A 20,491-nucleotide genomic window follows, 5' to 3' on the forward strand; every position below is an offset into this window, starting at 1 on the left:
TCCAAACATGCCAGCCTTGTCCTCACAGATTTTTTTTTTTGATCAAACTGTCCATCCTTCAGCTCAGCTGTCACTCAAAGAAACTGCAAGCATGCATACATCAAAAAACAAATGGAGTGTGGCTCTATCATCCTGAGCAGAGGACCTCCAAAAAGCCAAAACGGTACCCCACGGGACCTTTACTTTGTGGGTAGAGCCCACAGATGGTGTCTGAGGTCCGTTGTCATATACTCGAAAACTATTCTACAGTGGCAGTCCCTCTGAAATGCCTGTCCAGTCGCAGATTTGGGGTCAAGCGCACAAACCCACTCAAATCTTGCCCCCTTATACTGACCTCAGCTGTAGTGGAACAGCTCTGGAGTCAGTAGCTCTGATGTGTCAAACCACTTCCTACACACGACAACACGCTCCGCCACACTGAGCATTAAGTTTGATTTCCAGGATAAAAGCTGCTACTACCTGAACCGAGAGCAGCCTTTATTCTCTCTTGCAGAGCCAGCCAGCAAAATGATGACTTGCTGACCAAAGAGCAAAGTCCTTGCCGCGCACGCAGGGTGATGCTCCCCACCAGTCCAACCAGGCAGTAGATGGCTCATCGGCTTGGTCGGCGCCAGCCCATCACTTCCGAGAAACTTCACCATCCTCAGTGTTGCGGAGAAAAGATGTGAACAAGTCCCATGGAGCTCAAGTGCCTTTTGATGTGGCTCTTGTTTGGATCCGTCACGGGGAACAAGCCAGGTAAAAGACTATTTCTGCCTTTTGGGGAGGGAAAATATGATTTGCTTTTTTGTGGTGGCTGCTGGAGGATGTTCGCAACATCCTGACTCCTTTCAGGTAAGAAAAGATGTTAAGAGCTTAAGGAATTTATTATTCTAAGGAAATGAGAGAAATGGGGTTTGTGCCCACAAACCATTAACTGCAGATGATCCAGAGCACAATGGGGTACTTTTTTTGTCTGAGTAATGTATGTATCCTCCAACCCATCGCTGGCACAGTGGGCAGATCAAAGCAGCCTTGTGCACCTTCGGTAGCTCTTTGAATTTGTTTTTTTTCCATTTTGCACGTAACTTCTGGACATATAAAAAGAGGCACTGAAATGTCAGTACCTCTATAGGTAAAATTGATAGCAAGACTATTAGTTAAAAGGTACCATCCAAGTTCGCTATGGGTACAATAGATGCCAAGTATTCTTTCAGCCACGCCTCCCAGGCAGCAGTGCCTGTAAACTGTGAATGGAGGCAGCTAATCCATTCAGCATAATTTTACAAATTTATAAATTGTGATACCGCTTTATTTGGCTTATTTATTGTGGCAAGTGTGTGCACTGATGGTCTGGTGATATATTAGCATATTTGAATTTAAACTGCTTTGTTCAGAGGGGAAAAAAGAATATCTTGCATTCTCAGTGCTCCATAAATGTGATATTTCATTCTATATCTGCTGGTGATGTCCAGGTTGAGAGGCATGAGGAGATACAGCCTGAGGTGGCTTCTCAGGTGCAACGGTACTGTAACTGCTAATGGATCAGCTCTAGCAGGGCTGTGAATTTTACTGGGCACAGGGCATCTCAAGGGAAGACTGTGTCGCTTACAACCTAGCTCACTAATGCAGGAAGTACCTTCACAGAAAATTAACCCCCAGGTGATGTTCTTCTCGTTAAAGTGTTTTGCCAGTAAATGCTGTACCTTTTCCTTCACTGGGCATTTTCATTGCCAAATGAAGTGCCACTGCCCACGGCAAGCGTTCAAGTACTGTGTGCAAGAGCATCGCTGCGAGAAGTTCAGCCAGAGATATGTAAATAGGATCGGTTCTGGGATGAGTCAAGTCCCCTATATCACACTTTCTGTATTACTGTGCCTGGGACACATTGTGAGATTTCTTGCTGGCAAGTCTCATTTATCAGAAATCTTTCTGGTTTTTGGAAAAAATTGAGGGGCGTTAGAGCAGTTGCATTTTTTGCAATTTGATATGATTTAATTCTCTGATGAATGAATAAATGCGTAGCATCGCATTCTTCACTGTACCATGAAGTTTTTCCTTCCTCAGCTTCCTGTGTTTATTTTCAATACAACACAAAATATCTGTACCAATGTGTAAATGTAATATTCACATATATATTTTTAATTTCTCCCTGCAGATAATATGCTAAGGTAGAAACACCACCTTTAGCCAATTAAGGGTTTTTATTGTAGAGATGCCTGAAGTATTGTGCCTGTAAGACGTATTGTTCTTAATTCCTTAGGGTGATCAACAAGGAGACCTTGGAACAGACATAAGCAAAAAACAAGGGAAAGAGCCTAGGTCAGACTGGTCAAAAAGCAACGCAATACATACAGTGCTATTCCTACTCTTTTGCCGTAGCCTTTTCAGCTCATCCCAGCACCGCACGTTCTGTTTTGTAAATAGAACCTGCCATAGATGTTGTTTGCAAGAGGGTTTCTGGCAAGATGCACAATTGAGGATAAATATTAGGGGGAAAAGAAAATAAAACCCCATTTGTTTCACAGAACAGTTTCACTGATAGATCGCAATGCGCTCTGAGAGGGCAACGTCCTCTGATATGCATCTGGGGAAACTAAGGCAAGTGATGATCGTTCATTTAGTAAAAATCAAACTACACCTTAGTGCTAAAGAGGATAAGAGAAATGCTGATTTTCTGGTGAAGACCTTCACATTTATCTCGTTTACTCCACACAGCAGCACTGCCTAGATGCTGCAGGCAGGGATGAGGCTTGAAGTAAACTAGTAAGGGTCAAATATGAGATAAAAAGCTGGTCTGTGCCCCTACGACCTTTCCGTCTTGCTATTCATCTTCAGGAATACACTGAATAGATTTGCAAGTTAAACCTGGAAAGGATTAAAACTCACAAAAGAAAGAATTTCATTCAACTGAATTTCATTCACACAAGATGGGTACCAGATCTCAGTCATTTAAATGAGAGGATTTTCTTTCCCATTATACTTGCATATTAGCGCTCGCTCCCATGGATTTAAAATGCAATGCGGAATAAATTAATGTTGTCAAACACGTACAAGTGTTTCTTGTAAGGTCAGCTAGAGAGCAAATACCGTTATAAAACTTCCACCTACAGTAGCCTCCAGCATCAAAGTGCACAAAACACAGCTACAATAAAAAAAAAATTGTTTACAAAAAAATTGTTTAAAAATTGTGATCCTGCTGAGGAAAAGCAGCTGTTAACCGACAGAGATCCTGCAGTATCTGCTTCTGCCTTCAGATGGAGAAATCTTCTCCCCACCTCATCAGAGATGAGATGTTATGTCTTTCCCTTTTATCACAGCAAAAAAAAAAATAATCTACTCTTTAGCTACTGCTAGAAAGCCACTACCTTTGACTTTGCTCACTATTGCCTTCAGAGCGTTGCAATTTTGGTCTCCCTGCTTTCTTCCTTGGTGTTCACCCTTGTCTCTCCTGTTTTTCCCGTTGCATTAGTCATATCTTCAAAGCCCAGCTTTTGGGTGTTTTCTGCCCATGGCTTCCATCTCCTGACCCTGGCCCTGAATCTTGGAACATCCTGGCTTACTGAGTCTTTGCTGCATCTCCTCCAATGCTTCTTCAAAACTCACATTTCCAAAGTCCTTCCATGACTTTCTTCACTTGACTCCCTGTTCCTCAGCCCTGCCATGGTAGCAGCACTCTGTCAGCTGCTGCTTTTTCTTTACGTTCTCCATTTGTGAACCCCGAGATAAAGAATATACAGCCCTCTGCATTTGGAAAAATGTTTCATGCATTACAAGGTCAGAAAAATCATCAACACTAATTTCCATCCCACTCTTGAGAGCTGCAGTGAAAAGTTCAATGACCACTTCCATTCTAAGGCCACAAGTCAAATGAGATGAGTCCTAAAGCCACACCTGAAATCAACCTGTCATTGTTACCCAGCACTGGGACACATGCTTGTCATCCAGTTCAATTATTTTCAGGGAGGATATTCTCTACTGCCCTTCTAACCCAACAAAAGGCAAGGCTCAGAAAGTCCCAGCCAGAGAAAAGGATCTGAATTTCTGCTGCTGTTTAAAAAGCCAATTTTCTTTCTCAGTAATGTGTTTTTCCCTTTAGATGAAAATACCGAAGAGGCGGGTGTTACTGAAGTCACAGATTTAAGCAAAAATGTAGCCAAACCTATTCAAAACCCAAATGTCACACACCAAAACAAGGCTTTCACATGCAATATTCTCAAAACCAGACACTGTGTTCTGCTACCTTACCGTTCGCAGTGGTTGCCTTTAAAGAGTTTGAGCTCTGTGGCTTTACCACAGAACCAAGAAGGTTATAAACACCCAGAAACAACAGAATAAGAAAAACAAATGTTCCCCATTCTCCACTTCGTACATTTTCTAGGCAGCGCACTGTGCTTGGGCTAATTTTCTTCCCTCTCCCTGCCTTAGGAAACCCTCTCCCTCTTTCCTAATGCTCCCTCTTCCAGTTCCACCTTTGCAGTCCAACTGCCCACCCCAGCCTCCCTGCCAGGGCAGGCGCGTGATTCGTCTCGCTTAACCTCCGCTGTCCGCACCATCATATCCATCGAGCTGGACCTGTGGACCCCCTTCATAGCCAGGGGAGAGAAAGCAGCACTTTCAGGGCACAGTTCATCTACCAGATTGCAGACAAGGGTGCAATGAGTCATGTCCTGTAAATGTCTTTCTAGTGACTACACAAGGAATTGAAATGTCTGCTTTTTGTCAGCTGGGTGGGACTTGGTCCATGCCTTAAAACAGGAGCGAGTTGGTGATGAAGGGGGATAATTGTGTTTAGGAGGAGGGGAGACAGATCTTCAGTCAAGAAACATCTGAGTCAGCAGAAGATACAACAACATCTGCAGACTGCTTTGCTGGGAACTTACAGCAAAGTGAGCTTTAAAATGATATCAATGCATTAGCTAAACCACACTAATTATTGCTGTGAGCATGTAAGAATGGTCTTCCACCATAAAAATGTTCTACACATAAAAAAGGAGCAGTACCTTTAAGCGTTGCTTGGAGAACTCAGGTTAGGTGTCTGCTATCCTCTAGAGAGGTCTGCCCAACTCCACTTCTTACCAAAGGAGCTAAGAAGGTAGGTTCATGGGGCTACATTATGCTTAGCATGTGAAAGATGAGGCCGCTGTCAAACCAATTCTAGCCTTGCAAAGTATGGATTTTTTTGTTTTTTTTTTTCATTAGATTCCACTGCCTGGGTCAATGGCAAACAGCTGGGTAGCATGATTAACCCAAGAGATAATAGAAGTGCGTCTCTCCCAAACCTAATTTTCTATGGTCCTACAAAGAGTTAATGGACAACTCCTGCTGGTTCATATTCCAGTTTATCTTGCACTGTCTTTCTAACTGAGACATCTTCTAGTACAGCAAACTGAGCAGGCATCGAACTGCCTAGTCCTTGGAACAGAACATGCCTCTTCTCCACTGCTGGGAATATTAAAACCCATCTCCTGCCCCATAAGGGTGATCTGCCCTCCATCGTTGTTTGCATTAAATCTTGTGCCTGGTGATTTCATCTGCATTGTATTTCTGTCACTTAAATTGCAGACTCATTACTACTCAGATGACTTTGTGAGATAATCTCTGTGTAATCTACAGTATAGCTAATCAAAACCTCACAGGCAAATTACCATAAACTTCAGGTCTGCACCCCAGCCCCACAGCTGTGATGTATTGCCAGTTTACAAATCCACATAGACAATAAATGACATTAACTGGAGGGGAAAGAAGCAGGCAGAGCTGTAGCTAGCTTGTTAACGGACCCTTCAGGAATAAGTTTTGAAGTTAGAAAAAGTTCGTTACCATTTCAGTCCAGTTGCCAGTATCAATTCCTTCTCTTCACCCATAACAGTTTCATCTTCAAGAGACATGCTCTATTTAGAGAGCACAGAGTTTCAGACAGCATATGAACCTCCAGGGCTGAATTAGCTTTTCAGGCACATCTGGGGAAATGTCTTCATTTTGGCATGGTTTGATTTCTTGGTATCTCTGGGGAGAGGCTCTCCTCATCTCTGACCTGGGCAGGTGTGCAAAGCGCCTGGTTTCTTCCACTGTTTCTACCCAGATCTTCAGCACAGCCAGTTTCCTACTGATCCCATCTTACTGCCTCTGTGTTTAGGGGAAAATTGCTGTTTTAACCTGACATCAGAATAATGTTAGTGCTGGTGACACACAGTGACATGACAGAGGAAATTCTGAGTTTATGTTCTCGAGGCATGACTCACTGTCTGTGTTTCTCTAATACCAAAAATACCTGTTATAAATTTTCCCCATTCACTTCTGGGTAAAAGGCATGTTCTGATGCCTTGTCTAACACTGCTTTGCCAACTCAGACATGGAAGAGAAATAGGCAGGACAGCAGCTTCATAAATCCTAATACTGCCAGCACAGATAATGTGTGCAGTTTTGTGTTGGGTCAGTGACATATTTGAATGGGAAACTTCAGGGAAAAAACCCAAGGACTGAAAGAAGTGATGGTGATTTAGCTAGTGGGTTTCTTTCCACTAAGCCTAAATAACGATGCTAGATGCTGAGGGTAAGCAAAAACAGTTAAGCTTTATTTAGCACATGGCAAAGAACTCACAAAAGGCAGTGTGGCAGGGCATTCTGCCTGGCACCAGCCTCCAATAACTCCTGTGTGCTATCTGACAGCTTATGTGGACGTCCCAGATGCCCTAAGACACCTCAGATGGCATCAGATACCATTACTTAAGCAGGAATAGCAGGAATCCCACCTATCTTGTGGCTCAGATGACAAGAAGTGGCGTGCAGGTCTCAGAAATCTTATCGAACTTAATTTTGGGAGCACACCAGAGGATGCAATGACTACTTTTAAATTTTTATGCTTCACAGATGTTTATCATCTGAATTCACTAGTATCCTCCTAATTCCAAGGGCACGTCTCCGTCCCCTATATGATAATATCTGAAACTGGTTCCAAAATTTCCAGAGACGCTGTACACACCAAAAATCCACAATTATGAGGAGAAATTAGCAAGTAGCAAGAGCTACGAAAATGGTCAGGGGACTGGAGCATCTCCCATATGAGGAAAGGCTGAGAGACTTGGGCTTGTTCAGCCTGGAGAAGAGAAGGCTGAGGGGGGATCTCATCAGTGCTTATAAATACCTGAAGGGTGGGTGTCAGGAGGATGGGGCCGGGCTCTTTTCAGCGGTGCCCAACGCCAGGCCAAGGGGCAATGGGCACAAGCTGGAACACGGGAAGCTCCACCTGAACATGAGGACAAACCCCTTCCCTGTGTGGGTGCCAGAGCAGTGGCACAGGCTGCCCAGAGAGGCTGTGGGGTCCCTTCCCTGGAGACATTCACCCCCCGCCTGGACGCGGCCCTGTGCCCCTGCTCTGGGGGTGCCGGCTCCAGCAGGGGGTGGGACGGGGTGAGCTCCAGAGGTCCCTGCCAGCCCCCGCCAGTCTGGGATTCTGTGAAATGCAGATTCCCAACTGCCATAGGAGAGCTCTGGATTCTAGCAATTCTGCAACCTATAGCAGCGCTAAATACCATGAACATAATTACACCAACCTTTGTGTTTGGGCCATTTCAGTACATCATGGTGGTACTTCTAAGTGCAAAGAAATGGAGTAACAGGGCACTTTTGGGGTGTAGGAAATGAGAATGGCAGGTGGGCACTGATGAAGCTTGTGAATGAATGAAAGGGAGGACAGAAGACATCGGGACTGAAAGAGAAGGATATAAAGACACACAGCACATTGTCATGGGATGGAGGATTGGAGGGTGTGGGAGGGAAAACGAGGAGGCAAACAAAACCCCAAGAGGAGATTTGAAGGTCATGTGAGGGCAGTCTTTTAAACCAATACTAGCAGGAGCATAGCCCTGGAGCAGCTGTGGGTGGATGCAGAATTTAGAGGAAAGCTGGGCTGTGCGAAAGTGGGCCACCAGAGACTGCGAGGCACATTATGCCTAGGTGTGCTGGCCTTTTATAGGATTTATATTTTCCTATCACACCAGCTCAAATGAATTGACAGACTAATTCCCAACCAGGTGCAAAACAGCAAAAAAAGGCAAAGTTAATCTCCTGTAAAAATGTAAAAAGTCAGAAATCAGTCAAGGATTAAATCTACACTGCCATTCCCTAGTTTTCTGGCTTCTTCCCATCCCTCGGCTCTTTTATCACACACATGGCAGGGATGTTGATTTTTTAGGGGCAAATCATGCAGTTTCCTTGGGCACAAAGACTGAATGAAGTTCTAGGGTTGATCCACTCCACAGGTCATTCTGTGTAGGCAATATGATCCAGACCTCACCAGGTCTGCTGCCTCTCTGCACAGCCTTCCCACACTGTCCTGAGAGGTCTGGTGCCATGAAAGACCCTTGAACACCTATAGGCCACCACCTATGGCTTCTGCAGATTTGGGGGATTCTTATTCTTCTCTGACAGGGGTTTGAATATAACAATTAGCCTGAACCTGTGAGGCTGCTAAATGTCATATCGCTGGGAGCTCTTCTGGGTTTGATGGCCAAACTATCGCTTCCATTCTCAGACAGACTTCACTGACTGTGTAGTGGTTATCATGAGTTATTACCAAATCTACCGCCACAATGCCTGGAGTCCTGGCTGATAGCTAGGGCTCATTAGACTTGGTACAAATAGCTAACAAAGAGAAGTTTAGGATCCCAGTGTAAGGCAAGAAAGTGTGGAAGTCATACTGATCAGCATGTTGGGTACCTACCTGTTCTTGAAAGATGGGTAAAAGACCACTTAAAGAAAAACACCTCTGAAGATATATAAGATACTTAAAGACAGTGAAGAGGAATAATGGGAACAGGTGTCTTCAAACATCCATATTCACGCACAGCTCCTCCCAGTGTGACAACTGGTACAACAACACACCCCAAAACTGGTGACTTTGATATCAAACATGTTGGTAAGGAGGTCTAGCTTGGGAAGAAAAGCCAATGTTTTGAACAGTTATGATGGCTGATAAGGAGAAGATTCTTAAAAATGGGAGCAAAAAATTTGATGTGACAATGAAGCACTTAGAAGTCAACAGAGGGAAGCAAACAGAAGGTCACAATGAGACCTAGGAAATTCATCTTTCCAAATGATTTCTGGATCAGAGACAGGAATATGGCTGTAAAGGCCAAAGAAGTGGATACTGCAGTGGTTTAGATGTGAGAAGACAGGAATTTGAGTGATGTGGATGAACTGAAAAGTCTGGATCCTAGGAGTGTTGCATGAGACCCAGGTGCAATGTGGGTGAGTTGATCCAAGAGTGCCAACCTGACAGGTATTGCTCGCTGTCACCTGTGTGCACCATTTCTTCACAGTCCTTGTCTGGTGTGTGCAGGTTCAGAAGAACCCTAACTTCATTTGATCATCAATTAAAGCAACAGTTGCCCTTTATGATGAGTAGGCTAAATGCTGTGGGTTTTCTTAAGAAGAGACTAAAGAGTTGTAGGTTTGAGTGCCTCATGCTGAGATTCAGATCTGCAATCTGCTTCAAAGAGGCTTTTGAAGTCTTGAGGGAAACATGCTTTTAGCTTTCAGGGAAAGTGAGAGTACATGATCTCAACTTGCTGCTAATCTGATAACTCTTTAATTTTAATCACCCTGACAGTCTGTGGTAAACCATGTGGTTAACTATTTCGGGTACAGTTGCTTCTCTCAAAGCCACAGTCTGATGTAGTTTACAAGGCAAATCCTTTGATAACACAAAGATACAAGGGGATTAAAATACCCCTTACACAGCTTAGCTGTTAAGCCACTCAAAATACTTTTCATTGTTGCCTTCCTCAAACTTTGTGACTTTTACTAAGCGGCAAGATAATGAAAAGTAAAAAGGGCATAAAATATTAAAGTGAGAAAATGGTGGGTGGCTTTGAAAGAGAGGCATTGCAGGACTGGGTCTGAGAGTCACTGATTGGGTTGCCGTCGGCAAGGCATGGCTTTCTTTCAAGAAGGTGGCACTTCGTCAGTCAAGGGCAGACGCCAGATGATGAACAACTATCAGGCACTCAAGGCCTTTCACGGCCATTCTTGCTGGTTGCTAAAGCTGCATTAATTAGGCAAAGCATTTCTCACTGTCCCACATGACATCTTTGTCTCTAAGTTGGAAAGACATGGATTTGATGGATGGGCCACTTGGTGGTTAAGGAATTGGCTAGATGGTCACACTCAGAGTTGCGGTCAACAGCTCAATGTCCAAGGAAAGTCCAGTGATAAGTGGTGTTCCTCAGGGGTCGGTATTGGGACCGGCACTGTTCAACATAGTTGTTGGTGACATGGACAGTGGGATTGAGTACATGCTCAGTTTGCCAATGACACCGAGCTGTGTGGTGTGGTCGACACGCAGGAGGCAAGGGATGCCATCTAGAGGGGCCTGGACAGGCTTGAGAGGTGGGTCCATGTGAACCTTGTGAAGTTCAACAAGGCCAAGTACGAGGTCCTGCACATGGGTTGGGGCAATCCCAAATGCAAATACAGACTGGGCAGAGGATGGATTGAGAGCAGCCCTGAGGAGAAGGACTTGGGGGTGTTGGGTGATGAGAAGCTCAACATGACCCAGCAATGTCTGCTCGCAGCTCAGAAAGCCAACTGTATCCTGGGCTGCATCCCCAGCAGCATGGCCAGAAGGGCGAGGGAGGTGATTGTGCCCCTCTGCTCCAATGAGACCCCACGTGCAGTGCTGAGTCAAGCTCTGGGGCCCTCAGCACGGGACAGACATGGACCTGTTGGAGTGAGTCTATAGGAGAGCATGAAGATGACCCGAGGGCTGGAGCACCTCTCCTATTCGGACAGGCTGAGAGAGTTGGGGTTGTTCAGCCTGGAGGAGAGAAGGCTGCAGGGAGACCTTACAGCAGCCTTCCAGTGCCTGAAGGGGCCGACAAGAAAGCTGGAGACGGACTCTTTACAAGGGCAGGTAGTGATAGGACAAGGGGTGATGGCTTTAAACTGAAAGAGGGTGGATTTGGATTAGGCATAAGGAAGTTCTTCACTGTGAGGGTGGTGAGGCACTGGAGCAGGTTGCCCAGAGCAGTTGTGGGTGCCCCATCCCTGGAAGTGCTCAAGGCCAGGTTGGACGGGGCTTTGAGCAACCTGGTCTAGTGGAAGGTGTCCCTGGCCATGGCAGGGGGCTGGAACAAGATGATCTTTAAGGTCCTTTCCAACCCAAAGCGTTCTGTGATTCCATGATTCTATGATTATGGGTGCAGAAAATGTGAAGACATGATGACTAACAAATTTTACTCATAATCTCTGTTACTATTATGCATAAGCATAAACGGCCATAGATCATGCACCCAAAGATCCTGAATGCCAGCCCAGATGCAACCAGCCTGTTATGTATTTGAATTTCTCAGCCTGTAGGCCTTTAATCATTAACAAGTGCTTTTATCAACTTCTGGGTCTCCAGCTCAGCTTCAGTGGGGTTTTCAAGTGCGCTGAAATGATCTAGCTTAATTCATTCAAACTGATTGAGAAGTATATTTAGATGTGATTTTCTGATGACACAGCACTTCACGTCCTTGTTTTGGGACAGGTTATATTTAGGTTTGCGAACTTATTTCACAGTAAGTTGCTCTTTGGTGTGCTCAGACAGACCTGAGAGTCTACTCCCCTTTCCAATGTTTGCTTATAGATGATTGCAACTATTAATGGCTTAGTTTTGCTTATTATGCCTCACTGGTGCAGGCAGCAGCTCTACCATATGATCGTGTACAGCTTCATTATGGAATTGTTGGTAGCGTTTCATGTTGCCCATCTGCTGGGTGCAGAAGGAAAGGGCTCGACTGCCTGCTTCAGGCAGCAGGGGCAGGAGCAGGCAGATAGGGCTGGTGCTTCCCATCACCACTCCCAGCTGCTGCAGAACATCCTTCCTCCAGCATCCTTTCTCCTAGAAGAAACACAAGGGAATCAAATCAGCCCTTCCTAAGTAAAAAAGTGTAGAGAAGTACAGGCTTCTCCTCACCTGGTGGAGACACTCCCAAGGGATTTTTCTGCATCCTGAACAAATCTATATTTATAAAATCAATGGCAACACCTAGCTCCAATGTGGAGAAGGCTTTAGAAGGTGGGATTGTTCTAAAACTAAAATAAAAACTGTTTGCTTAAAATAACTAATAGTTTTGTCAGATGCTCAGAACACCTCCTTGGCTTAGAGACAATCCAAGGAACAAAGCTTTGCTACCCTCATGTTCCCTTCATGACATCCACTTTCATCCTTCAGCTGTGATTTCAGCCCCTGTGGCTGGGAGCAGAATTAGACTTAGTTCACTGAGCTCTGAGTATGATCTGGTATTGATAAGACAGAAAGTTGTGGGAAGTCCTCAGTGAATAAGGTAGATGCACAGGCTGTCCTGATTCTCAGGCTTTCTGTTTGCAGAAGAATGCCCACTTCTTCCAAAGACCGAATTTGCTGATGTTACTGCTGAAACGTATCCACTGGGGACCAAACTGTATTACAAATGTGACAGTGGCTACACGAGAAGAAGTGGCCATTATGAGGGAATTCAGTGTCAGAGAACAGAGCAGGATGCTTCTTGGATCTACAAGAAATTTGAATGCATTGGTAAGTGGTTATTGTCCTTTTTCCACACTTGCAGAAGTGTTTTTCTAATGAGTTAGTATAAGACACACCTGGGCATTGCTCTAACAAATGGTCCATTGCACTTACCTTTGCAAATTAGAAATTGCAACAATTCTATCCTGCCTCTAAAAGTTTGGGTGCTCTGGTTTTGCTTTGCTATTCGTCCCTCTGTAATTCAGCAGATATAACTTCTCCCACAGATAAGAAAATTTTGTTGTCAACGGCTCCCACGATGAAGCTAGGTTTTACGCAGACATCAGAAAGAAAAACACAGAGCCCTGCACCCCAGAAGAGAGAAAACCTTCCAGAGTTTGACCAGAAAGGTAAGTAAGAGCCCATTCATTACTGTAACACCTCTCCCACTGATTTCCAGGGAAGCAGTGTAAGAATGACAAGTAGTTTTTAATTATTTTGCCAGACAGAGAAAAGGAACAATTGCTATAATATCTTGGCTGAACAAGTGATATCGTGTAAGCAAATGAGTATCTTATATCCTAACAAAGAATTAGGAAGGTTTGGTATATCCTGCTTGTCTATATTTTGTGAGAATACAAATCATGTTGTTTCAAGAATAAATGCAGTAGGTAAAATCTGTCTGCTTTAACCATGTGCTGCCTTGTCATCCCACAGATTTTTGTGGTCCTCCCAAGACTATCCCACATGCTTCCTTAAGGCCGAACAAACAGTATTACGTGGGGCAAGTATTACATTTCAAATGCCAGAGCGGTTATGATAAGCGGCCCCCCACCTCTGGCACCCGCAGGTGCCAGAAGGTGAATGACAAAATCATCTGGACCTCCATGAACCTGCGATGCACCAATGACAGCAGCGACAGCAGCGACAAGCAGCTGCCACAGACTGTTGAGCCAGGTGAGATCATAGAATCGTAAAATCATTAAGGTTGGAAAAGACCTCTAGGGTCATCAAGTCCAACCGCCAACCCAACACTACCATGTCTCGTAAACCATGCCCTGAAGATGGCTGCTTTGGCATCACATTGTCATCATGAGTTGTTCGTACAGAGTCCAGACTCCCCAGCTCAGCAAATCAATCTCAGGGAACAACCTGCTTGGGGTTTGGGATGGAGAAATCAGCCGCCTCAGGGCTCTGACATTAATGGAGAGGTCATCTCTGATGGGAATGGCATCCCTGGGGAGGACATAGCTACCTCCTACTTTGTCTTGGGTGGCCTTTCATACAAACTGCAAAATTGCAGGAATTTGAGAGCAGATAGAGCCACACTGTCATATACCGGGAAGAAAATAGTATAATAAAGCCTTTCTGTTTCCTTCTTCCTCCTGGAAGCTATAGGTCATCTGTTGTCACTTTATGGTAAGGTATTCCAAAAGGCATATCTAAGCATCTTTCATGATTGCTCAGGGTTTTAGGACACAGAGTTTAGCTAGTCCATAGCTAAACAGAGTGATGTGGCTCAGTTCTTAATTTAACAGCCAGGATGCTGTTTTGAACAAAGAGGCAGCAAAAAGCCCACCAGTATTTCACTGTAGTCCTTATGGACCCAGATTCAACAGGACATGCACCACTGTGGTCTGGCAGCTTGAGTTTCACTGCTCAGGGAGCCAGTAGGGTTCTCAACTGAGGCTGCAGAACCTCTGTTTCTTGCTTTTATGCCTTTAGTTGGGTTAATGCCAAGAAAAATAAGACCCTTTGTACCCCACCCAAATTACTTACCTTTTCTGATGGCACCTCTAACTCTACAATGAATGAGTACAATATGCAGCAAGAAAACAGAGCCCCTTTCCCAAGCCTCTGTGATAGCACTGAGGGCCTTGGGCCCTCTCTGAGTGGCAGGCAGAGCTGTTGCAGGTGGAAGGACCCAGATGTCCAGCAACTCCACAGCCCTCAGGCTTTCATTACCTTCAGACCTCCTCTGAGGTAGGGGAGTGCTGTGGGCTGGATTTTACAGAGGTGAGGGCCAATGCAAGGTCAACACAAGATGACTTTTCCTACCAACAGAGCGTGGAAAAAACTGCTTTTCGAAAGTAATTGGGCCTTTAAGGGCAAATGAATCTTGCAGAACTGGAAACATCTACTGCATAGATGCCCACATCTGAGCTGGACTGCCTTTAAAACCAACAGAGAGGAATAGGTGTTGATGGTTGTCCTGGTTTCAGCTGGGATAGACTCAGTTTTCTTTGTAGCAGGTAGTATGGGGCTGTGTTTTGGATTTGTGCTGGAAACAGTGATGATAATGCGGAGATATTTTAGTTGTTGCTAAGTAGCGCTTACACTGGTCAAGGACTTTTTCAGCTCCCCATGCTCTGCCAGGTGCACAAGAAGCTGGGAGGGGACACGTCCGGGACAGCTGACCCCAACTGGCCAAAGGGATATTCCATACCATACGGCATCAGGCTCAGCATATAAAGCTGGGGGAAGAAGAAGGAAGGGGGGGGACACTCGGACTGAGTGCGTGGCTGCGTGGTGCTTGGTTGCAACTAAACCACGACAATGGTGCCGTGTTATCTGGCCCATTTCACAAGTCCATTTTAGTGTGAGATGAATTGCACCCTTGTTGCTTGACTCTCCCCAGTGACCATAGCAGAGCCCAGGTGACTATCTCAGAGGCCACATCTACGTAATGGTAGGTGAGATGAACACCAGCCCCTGTGGTACCAGGCCAAGTGGTAGAACAGGATGGTCTGGGCAGGCCCTTTTGCCTGCAGAGTGGCCTCTCAGGTGGCGCTTCACCATCGTTGCCTCTTGTTGCTGCTCGGACTGTAAGAATGGATCACCTTGCTGACTGGACACACTATTTCAGCATTAACAAAGGACTTTCTCTCCTTCACAGACCTGTCTGTTTCCCTGTGGTGCCCAGTTCAGAGTGTTCCAGGTACAGCAGTCACAATTTGCTCTTTGCTCTTTCTTCCTCCTTCTGGACAGTCACTTCTTCTCCATTGATAGTTTCAGTTGGTACGATCAGGATGAAGGAACTTCTTGCTATGATGGAACTAAGCCATCAACATACCAGTCCCAGAAAATGATACAACCTATTGAATAGTCAGAGGTTACAAATATTTGAAATTTTGAAAATCGGAGTATGAAAAACATGAGACTGGTTGATGAAATAGGCCATCTCGGTCTTTAATTCCACAGAACAATAATTCCAGCTTCCTGCAAGAGTACACTCAAACCCGAGCAAGGCCAGGTCTTTGTAATTAGTGACCCAAATATTTATTCCCCTAAAATGCTGCCTTTCTCTTTGTTATGATGTGATGTCTTTAATGGGGCTGGATAAGGAATATCCTCACCTTTCTCAGTTCTCACCCCAGCATTCAGCACAAAGACTCATCAAGACACAACTCTTACAGGACCTCTTGTAAAAAACCTGCCCATATGTCATGCCGGCTGAAGTTCAGAGCTTCCTTTTCAGGATAAGGGAGAAATTAAATTAATTTCTTGCATGAGGCAAGTCTTGGGTTACATTCTGGGGAAAAAAGAAGTCCTCTTTGAAGCGATGTTTCCAAATCCTAGCTTGGCACCTTGAAAGTCATCCTTCCCAATCTCAAATGAAATAAAGACCTTAGCTGAATCCCATTGCTTGGAAGATACAGTCCACTTCATGCCCACCATTAAGAGATACCAGATCAGCACATAGGTTGATATCCAAGCTGGAAACAGCTATTGATCACCAAGAAATAAGACTGGCAATTATTAAGTCTGCTGTGCAGAGGGAGAGCTGTCAGACCTAGCTTGTCTCTCTCCTCATCACTGCTTTGATGCTCATCACCAGAAGAGCAAATCAATACAAAAATCAAGAATTTCTCTCTCTTTGTAGGTTCGACTCATCCATCCTTTTCCTCATCGGTGACACTGCCAGTGACAGGTATGCTGTGTTGTTAATTGGACTCAGACCTCACCCCATCCCCCAGAGCAGTTACTTTGCCTTTCAAATTGCTGTTCTACCAAAGAGATCCATCTCTGCTATTAGAGCTAATAACTCTACTGCAAGGCACGTCTATCCCCATGCACTGGGTGAGAAGTCAGGAATGGAAGTGTAGAGACTGTTTAAGCACTTAAGCTTTTTATAGAGAGGTTTTCAAAGACTCATAAGGGAGGTAAAAGAAAATAGATCAACCAAAAGTCTAGTTTTAAAATGAAACAATTTTCAGATTCTTTCTCTGAGACTTCCTGTGAATTTAGTGAATAACTTCAACAGGAAAAAGCAGGAAAAATGTAAATATTTAAATGATGTGTTTCACATTTTCAAAGGAGTAAAAAAAGGATGGGCAAATAAAATATTTTCTCACAGCTCAACTGATGCATTTAGATCACTCTGATCACTCTTCTCCACCTTCCCCATTTTCCATTCAACAATTAGCTGCTAAAATAGAAATTGTCGTTTACTGTGCATATGCTCAAGACTTTGTACAAGGGCTCTTGACTCCAGCTGGAGTCTGCTGACAACTGTAGCGCACATTATAATAAGGAGGAAAAATGGAGTGAGATAAAGGAAGGGAAAGAGGAGTATTGCAAACTATGCCGGAGACAGCAGCATCGGTAGTCCCAGGTTATTTGCCCGTGGTTGCTCTCTAGTTGCTGAGGTTCTCTCTGGCTGGGTCCTATCTGCCCCAGAGAGCAAAGCGGTGGGGCAATATGTAAGAACTATTGCCTCTGGGCATAGGGACACGATAAGCCCCTATCCCAGGTCTTGCCTCTTCCTCCCCGTTGGGGTAATTGCAATAATTACAGATAAAACCAGGTGCTAACTGTGATGATTTCCTCCTTTAACAGCTATCTTTTTTGTTCTGCTTATCATTCCTGCTGTCTTTGTGTGACTCACCAAGCAGAGAATACGGTAAGTGGGATGGAACCAGGAAAATGTGAAATCTAAAAAAAAAATATCCCTAGCAGTGGAGGAGCTATCAACCGGCTCAGCCATCTCACTATTGCACTGCTTAGACTGCTGAATACCTTCTTTGGTATTAAAGCAATGACTCTGGATTTTCGGTGGTCTGGTTCCGCTATTAAATACTGGCACAAGAAAAGGAGGAATCGGAGCTTTTGAAGTCAAAAAGCACGCTTTGTCCCAGCCATTGTGGAACTGAGAACGGCAGTTCAAATAATGGGTGGAAAATGAATCCTGTAGGGAAATTAAGGTTAATTATGCAAATACATTGGTTTCAGATAGATTACGCAGTCAGACTTTTTCTCTCTGGCTAACCTGTGGGAAGTCTGGTGGAGCATCTGCCACCACGACCACGTAATGCTTCTTCCTTCATCCCCCTTATTTCTCAGTCGTGTCATGACAACTTTGTACTTCAGACTTATTTTAGTCTGGCCTCCTCGCTGTTTCTATTACTACACTGAGATGCACAAAGGCTGTTCCTGTTCACTAGCTCCCCAGCCTAGTTAATCCAAGGAGTCCCTGTTTGATACTTGGGAGTTCTCCTTTTCTCCTCTCTCTTCACTAATCCTCATCCCCATGTCCTTTAATCTTACTAATTACTGATGGGCTCTGGTTCTCCGCTGAATGGGGGTTTTTCTCGAAAGGGAGGAGGACCTTGCAAAACTACATCAGCAGTGCTTTTTTGCCAGTTTTCAATAGGATAAAGCTATAGAAAGCATCGACAACACTTTGAAACAGGTTTTAGTGAAGGTGTTTAACTGTGGTGCAGATTGCCTGGGCCATTGTGGGATTTCTGAGCATATGATAGATGAAAGATTGGCAAGAATGATCTACATTTCACCAGCCCTGTGGTGGAACAAGTGATGAAATAGCCAGTACCAGATGAAATAATAACTGAGATCCTAAGTGGTGTCTTCTGCGAAAAGTACCGTGTGGTTTCTCATAGTAAATATAGAAGAAGCCATAGAAAACCTGCCTCTTCCCAAGCTGTAGTAAAGTCTTTTTCCTCCTGTAGAGAAGACTCCTCAGGGAATTGCGGAGGTCAGATCCAAACTCATTAAATCAATGCTTTGCCACAGAAGAAACTAGATTGTACCAGCAACGAGGCTGTACCAGCAAGGAGGAACCATGGACACTCAACTCTAACATACGAGGAGGCAGAAAATACTACCGCTTAAGGACAGAGTGACTTTCCACCTACGAGTAGGGGTGGAGGGAGTGCACCCCATCATTGACAGACGGGGAAAGAAAGAGCCCTGCCTGAAACTGCTTCGCAGAAACACTTCTCCTCCTCCTCCCATATAGCAGATGTATTGCTGATGTAACTGCAGCCTCTCCCAGGCGACCAGGCATACATATGGACCGCTCGCCCAAGCACGTTAGATGATGGCGCCGTCGTTACAACCCCCGCACCACCTTCCCCACAGAGAGAGATGCTGGACACCTGATGGCCCCTGTCCCTTCCCTACCCAGATGGGTCAAGCACAGTCACATTTTTCTCCTCCTCACACTGTTGGAAAATGAAATTAAACCCATTTAACCTCTGCACATAAGGTGAAAATCTTGCTGGATGCCCTCATGGTTCAGTATACACATGCACTCATCATCACCCCCCTCTTTGCAATTGTTTTGGACTGGCCCCTTCCACATCAGTTACTACATTATTCCTCCGGCTCAGGAAAGGATGCTGCAGATTGCGGCAGTCGATTAATTCGACAGCTCCTCTCGTAACCGCAGAGCACCAAAGAAAAGCGTTTGAGGACAGACTCAGCATGCACAACACTTGACATGTACTTATATTATCAGGAATTTGTGAAGCCTGAACTGGCTCTTTTTAGCCATGCTTAGCCTGGTAGGGTGGGGTTCATCTGACAAATTGCAAGCAGCTATGACTGAGGCAGGCAATGGGGAGGAAAAAGTCCTTTGAGTAGTTCATCTCACCCTGCTTGTATGTGCATATTTAGTTATTTATGCCACATACATACATATATATCTACACACACACATATAGATATACACACACGCCAAATGATTTATGGTCTAAAGGCACTTGTTTCTCTCCATTGACTCTAAATGATGCCCAGATTGATCAGATTAGCTATAGATGCTTACATGGCATATGACAAAAGCAGAATGGATGAATCCCTTCCTTACAATTCAGGAGACGTGAGATCTTAGTGTAGTTTTCTATTTTGCGACAGAGTGCATGTGTCATTGATTTACTGGTTTGTATTCCTGTTGAGTTTTTCTCACTCCATAGCTTTGATATTTAAACTTCCCATGGCTCTTTTTATTCCTGTTGGAATAGGACTTAGTGTACTGTGTATCTTTATAAAGATGGATGTGTAATGGCCTATTACATGCTGTTGTTTTGTATTGGAGCAAACAACAATCTGTATTTACGTGATAGATGATAGTTTTTCACACCTGCAGCTGCTCTGAGGGCTGCAAGCACTGGTACTAAGCTCCCCTGCTTCATTTGGTCGACGCACATTACTTATTGCTAACACACCTCTGTTAAGAGCTGTGGTTAGGCTGGCATGGCTTGCTCTGCTCAGGGCATTTCACTGGAGAAGGCTAATATTTCATCTACTCCTAGCACGCACATTTTTATGCAGATAACAAGAGCAAAGTCATATGCCTCCTACTGCTCCAGTGGTTTTTCCTCCTTTCCCTAGCCAGGTTGGCTCAGGGGTTTTTTCTCTCCATATTTTGTCCTTGTTTCTTGGAAATTAAGGGAGGCACAGGGCTGGTAAGGGACCAGTAAGCAATAGTGGGTTACAGACTGGACAACTATTATGGGGTTTAATTTTCCTACCTATTAATGTCTACATACAGAGTCTGAACCCAGGTCACCTCCAGCCTAGGAGCTGCGTACATATTTTCTCAGGAAGCTATAACTCTCAGTTAAGCTGTACTTTACCTCTTGGTAGGGCTTGTTGGCCCTCTGGGGAAATGTTTGTGTCTGAGGCTTGATCCTTCCATACAACACACAGAGAGCAAGTGGGAATCAGCAGGAGACAGCCTGGGAGCAAAAAGCCATCACTAGAAGAGGCCGTGGCTGTCAC

The 20,491-nt window shown here is 44.7% G+C and overlaps 1 protein-coding gene across 1 annotated transcript; it reads left to right on the forward strand.

Moving 5' to 3' along the window:
- Window positions 1-594: 594 nt before the first annotated feature.
- LOC142057479 (interleukin-2 receptor subunit alpha-like) lies at window positions 595-17,352 on the forward strand. The gene is made up of 7 exons (XM_075093601.1): window positions 595-738; window positions 12,353-12,538; window positions 12,757-12,879; window positions 13,187-13,426; window positions 15,366-15,407; window positions 16,353-16,400; window positions 17,309-17,352. Exons 1-7 carry the CDS (start codon window positions 678-680, stop codon window positions 17,350-17,352), a joined length of 744 nt encoding a protein of 247 aa, XP_074949702.1. The 5' UTR covers window positions 595-677.
- The last annotated feature ends 3,139 nt before the right edge of the window (window positions 17,353-20,491 follow it).

This window comes from Phalacrocorax aristotelis, chromosome 1 (genome assembly GCF_949628215.1).
Source record: "Phalacrocorax aristotelis chromosome 1, bGulAri2.1, whole genome shotgun sequence".
Lineage (NCBI taxonomy): Eukaryota > Metazoa > Chordata > Aves > Suliformes > Phalacrocoracidae > Phalacrocorax > Phalacrocorax aristotelis.

What these genes read in the sequence shown, in the direction of transcription:
- LOC142057479 (XM_075093601.1), top strand. Translation starts at nt 678, where the DNA reads ATGGAGCTCAAGTGCCTTTTGATGTGGCTCTTGTTTGGATCCGTCACG. An exon ending in CGTCACGGGGAACAAGCCAG is followed by an intron (nt 739 to 12,352) that starts GTAAAAGACTAT and finishes TTCTGTTTGCAG; the next exon opens with AAGAATGCCCACTTCTTCCA. An exon ending in TCCAGAGTTTGACCAGAAAG is followed by an intron (nt 12,880 to 13,186) that starts GTAAGTAAGAGC and finishes GTCATCCCACAG; the next exon opens with ATTTTTGTGGTCCTCCCAAG.